This window comes from Anopheles marshallii, chromosome 3, assembly GCF_943734725.1.
Source record: "Anopheles marshallii chromosome 3, idAnoMarsDA_429_01, whole genome shotgun sequence".
Taxonomy (NCBI): domain Eukaryota; kingdom Metazoa; phylum Arthropoda; class Insecta; order Diptera; family Culicidae; genus Anopheles; species Anopheles marshallii.
This window is the reverse complement of record NC_071327.1, coordinates 483,504-488,019: the sequence shown is the minus strand read 5'-3', so window position 1 is coordinate 488,019 and position 4,516 is coordinate 483,504. Positions and strand designations below refer to the sequence as shown.

At 43.1% G+C, this 4,516-nt stretch overlaps 1 protein-coding gene across 1 annotated transcript; it reads left to right on the top strand.

Annotated features, from left to right (window-relative positions):
- The first annotated feature begins 3,426 nt into the window (after positions 1 to 3,426).
- Positions 3,427 to 4,292, top strand: LOC128715509 (trypsin-4-like). Its single transcript, XM_053810415.1, has 2 exons — positions 3,427 to 3,478; positions 3,568 to 4,292. Exons 1-2 carry the CDS (start codon positions 3,427 to 3,429, stop codon positions 4,290 to 4,292), a joined length of 777 nt encoding a protein of 258 aa, XP_053666390.1.
- The last annotated feature ends 224 nt before the right edge of the window (positions 4,293 to 4,516 follow it).

Genomic DNA, 4,516 nt, shown 5'->3' with positions numbered 1-4,516 from the left:
GTCCACACGGACGACAGCGAAGGCGAGATCGCCAAGTTGCCGACAAGTGACTGGCTTAAGTGTAATCACCACATTCGCTTATTTCCATCTAAAGTACGATGAAGTTTGCCAGCCTTCATATCCGATCCATCCGAAGTCCGCCAAAAGAAGGAGATTAGGAGATCCCAAAAGGAAAGAACAATGTCTACCAAGTCCACCTAGGATGAGGTGTATCCTAAGAAGGAGAAGGAAATGTCTTCCCACCACATAGCAACATATTAATTTGTTGAAAAACTAGATATTAAGTATAGTTTATAAGAGTTAGACGGCTGGGCCGTATAGCCGTTCTAACGATAAATATATATAAATAAATAAATTCGATAGGTTCCGAAATGATACCATTTGGTCCGTTGATTAAATGCACACTTGTGTATGCGAAATCTAGAGCCACAACTGAATAAGTGCGCCGAATGAGAACTTACTGAATGATGTTTTTTAATAAAGCTGTTTGTTTCTCACATAATTTCAATCACAACTAGCGATTTGTAAAACACTACAAATGAGCAATGACAAATTTTTTTTTCATTATTCAAATATTGCACTATTGAATTCTATACTAATAACTTACAAGTCAATTAAATAATGAAGTGATCTGCAACTGGATAAATGATATGTTGATAAGATATTTCAAAGTAAGGAAAATAATGAATTATACTAGTGATATCAAATACCAAGCGATTCTACACTAAATATACAATCCTGGCTATTCCGGAAAAAAATAAATCAATCAAAATGTGTACTCTCTTAAAATTCAATTCATGTTTTCGAGTGTGAGCTAATACGTAGTTACTCTCATGTGCAGCATTTTACCATGACGTATGAAAGCTTATAGCTTATCCCAATGATTTAAAAATACCTGCACAACTTCGAAAGATCGATGACGTAAGTGATGCCCATTTTCATTACAATACTTTACAACCCATTTCAATTTCCCATGCCATTAGCGTAGGACATCTTCCTTGTACCAAGAACAAAACACCATATTTTCCGGGAAGAGCAACGGCGCAATAATACTTACGGATGCTTGGAATCACATGAGTGGATGTCTCTGTACCGAGTGGACCGGGCGGTTGGTTACGGTGGCTCTTTCGCAGGCATAACCTACCCGAATGCATACGCCCGTAGGATGCCTTTGCAGCCTGTAAACGATAATCGATACACGCGGTACAACCTCAACCACCACTCAAACGAGAGCCTCAGCATGCGCACCGGCGTATGTTGGGCTCGGTTTACTACGTTTGTTCCCATTCCACGGTTCGGTCGTTCCGTGCTCCTTGCTCCACATGGAGCATCCCACAGGGTAACCTGCTAGCTCGCTCTTTTATTACGTCTCCAAAATGTTGCTCCATTTCCAAGTGTCAGCGCTCTGAAGTATAGGTGTATGTGTGTGTGTGTGTGTTAAAGGGATTTAGGACAGGGCAGGGTCAGTCTGCTGCTACGTTCTCCGCCCATCACCCGTGTAGTCCTGCCGGCCTTGGCGCCTGGTAGCGAAAACGGGCGGATATGACGCTGTTCCGCTAGTCGGTATCTAGGACAATTTGTTTATAAATAGACTAGCGTACTAATCGATACATGCTGGTCCGATAATTGGCCACCGCAGTGTACCCACGCCGTAGCCGTCGAAATTAAATCCGAGAACATCTTGCATTAGCGGATTGGAGATGAGCTTTTCATGCTGTGGAATGTTTACGTCGCCTTCCCTCTTCGCTGACGTCTTCCAATCGTCCTGCCACAACCGAAGGCCATTTTGCAATTTGGGTTTTACCGGCAGTGTGATCATGCCGCTTCTAGAATGGGCGTTGCCAATGCGAGTAAACCGGTAGCCGCACATCCCTTTGCCTGCTCCATATGCATGAAGTTAAGTGTTAAAGAATTAGTCAGTGGTAAGGAAAAAGTCGATGTACGAACAATTGAACATTTCTTATCGAGTGGGTTAATGCGTATATTGGGGGCAATTTTGTCCTTCCATACCTTGATCTGCCGCAGCATACGATTCTGTTTTTTCCCGGGTTTCGCCACACCACACTAACACAAACGCACAATTTTTTTCATCCTCTTCGCATACACACGCAAAATCACACGCGCGCACACATACTGTTGCGGGAAAAGTGGCGCGTACGCACTATGCGAAAAATAAGGCGCAATTCCTTGTGGCACTAGGCGCCAACGATGGTGGAGTATTTTGAAAGGATACTCGTTCCGACCGTTGTTGTGCTGCGGGTGACACACAGGGAGGTTGCAAAACGATCGATGCTTAACATGAGTGGATGTCTGGGATTTTCCCGCCAACAATCAAGGCTACGAATGAATTTTGTTAGTTAGCCAAATTTCTTATTATCTTGCAGCGTATATCAGTACTTCGCTATAACTTACTTTCTGATTCATACCTTGTCTGCGTATTATCAAGTTTACTAGAACTCTAACAAATTATCCTCCAAAAGAACGTAGGTTATCGGAAGTTCAATTTGAATGTCAACCTAGAACATAACTTAACAAATTTAATACAAGTGCTTCTCTGCTTTCTCTCCGCAAGTCGTCTGTGTAATGAAAGATTCTATTTTCTATCCGAAAACCATATCAGAGTACTACTCTACCATTCTTAAAAGTTGTTTGATAAATTCGCTCACATATTTTAATTATTAATTTTGTAATACTTTATACTGCTTCGTTTCTATTATTTTGTTTCGTTTTCCTTTTTCTCTGCAGTGAGGAAACTAATTACGAAATGCGTTCAAACTTATTTTTCAGTGTTTACTAGCGAAGTGTTTGCTAGCGATCGCTTACGGTAGTATTACGCAAACAAATTTACACATTTATTTGTATAACAACTTACCAATGCTTGATGAGGCACTTGGAGAAGGTAAAGCGGAATGGTTTACTGTTAAGCAAGAACTACTTGAAAGATAACAATTGATCCTAATGCGCTTAAAATTGATTGAATCCGTATGAGGCTACTTCATTGCTGTCAAACGATCTAACCGCTCTTGGACACACGTTGATAAGCTTCCTGTACTCGAGATGCGGGCATATCTTTGCTTGTTGCCCACGTGCAACCAGTCTAGAATCAACAACTTACGCATGTGTCTAGGCGGACGCGTTCTGACGGTCATTTCCGATCATAAAACCGACTCTTTTTTTGGTTTGGCTAACAGTTCTTGCCGCGCGAATTGTGCATCTTAAGTGGCTTTTGCCCATGCATGCGCCATCTGTCTAGATTGATAACACTAAACCCGTCTTAAGTAATATGTCTTCCTTCTAAGGAGGTATAAAATCAGAGCAATTACTCTCTGTCTGCATCAGTTTTCGAAGCATATTTCCGAACACAGCAGGTTTCTTAATAGACTATAAAGCAATAAACTATACGCAAGGAAGTTTTGCAGCTACGTGATGGCGAATCGATTCGTTTTGGCTTTCGGATTGCTGCTGGTTGTAGCAATGGGTAAGCTTTTCCTTCGTGACATTTTTTATGAATAGGTGTATCAGGCGTTAGTTAACTATTTTGTTTAATTTCTTTACATCCATTTATAGTCGCATCAGCGCGCTTAGTAGTGCCACCGCGTCAGATTGTGGGTGGTTTCCCGATTGACATTTCGGAGGCTCCGTTCCAAATTTCTCTCCGAGAAGATGAGCATCCTACGTGCGGTGGTTCGATCATTTCTGCCAACTGGATCCTAACCGCAGCCCACTGTTTGGAAGGGGTCGCTGCTTCACAGGTGTCCATTAGAGCCGGATCAACGTACAAGGAACATAATGGCATTATCCGCAATGCTAAACGCGTTGTGCTCCATCCGGATTGGGATGTAACCACGAACGAAGCCGATGTGGCGTTGGTCGAACTGGCGGATCCGCTACCACTAAATGGTCAGACAATCGCGTCGATTGAGATGCCTGAACAGGACGAAGAGGATCCGGTGGAAGGGTCGAAGGCGATGGTTTCCGGTTGGGGCAAGACGCTGAACGTGTATCACTCGAACCTGATCCTGCGTGCCACCTTCGTGCCGATCGTCCATCGTGATAACTGCCAAAAAGCGTACCGTCGAATCGAGCACATCTCGGAGCGTATGTTGTGTGCGGGCTTTATCGGTGGTGGCCGTGACACGTGCCAGGGTGATTCCGGTGGTCCGCTGGTGGTGGATGATCTCCTAGTCGGAGTGGTTTCCTTTGCTCACGGATGTGCTAAACCAGGCTTCCCGGGTGTAAATGCACGCGTATCGGCCGTGCGCGATTGGATTCGAGAGGTCAGCGGTGTATAACTTTCGAGCAGAATGGAAACTTGATAAAGCACAGCTTTTGTTGGTGTGGTTTAGAACAGTTGTGCAGTAAACAATATAGTTAAATATATTTATTTTGGGCAAAAGGTATACTAATGTTATTTTTTAGCAGAAATCCACAAATTATAGTGTGCTAGATTAGATATTGTTGTCCTAATCGCCTCACATCTCAAATCATGCATGATCAAGGTGAGTTTATCAAGAGG

Bases quoted from the DNA above. Each gene is read 5' to 3' on its own strand.
- LOC128715509 (XM_053810415.1), top strand. From the start codon at position 3,427: ATGGCGAATCGATTCGTTTTGGCTTTCGGATTGCTGCTGGTTGTAGCA. The intron at 3,479-3,567 runs GTAAGCTTTTCC...ATCCATTTATAG, and splicing joins GCTGCTGGTTGTAGCAATGG to TCGCATCAGCGCGCTTAGTA.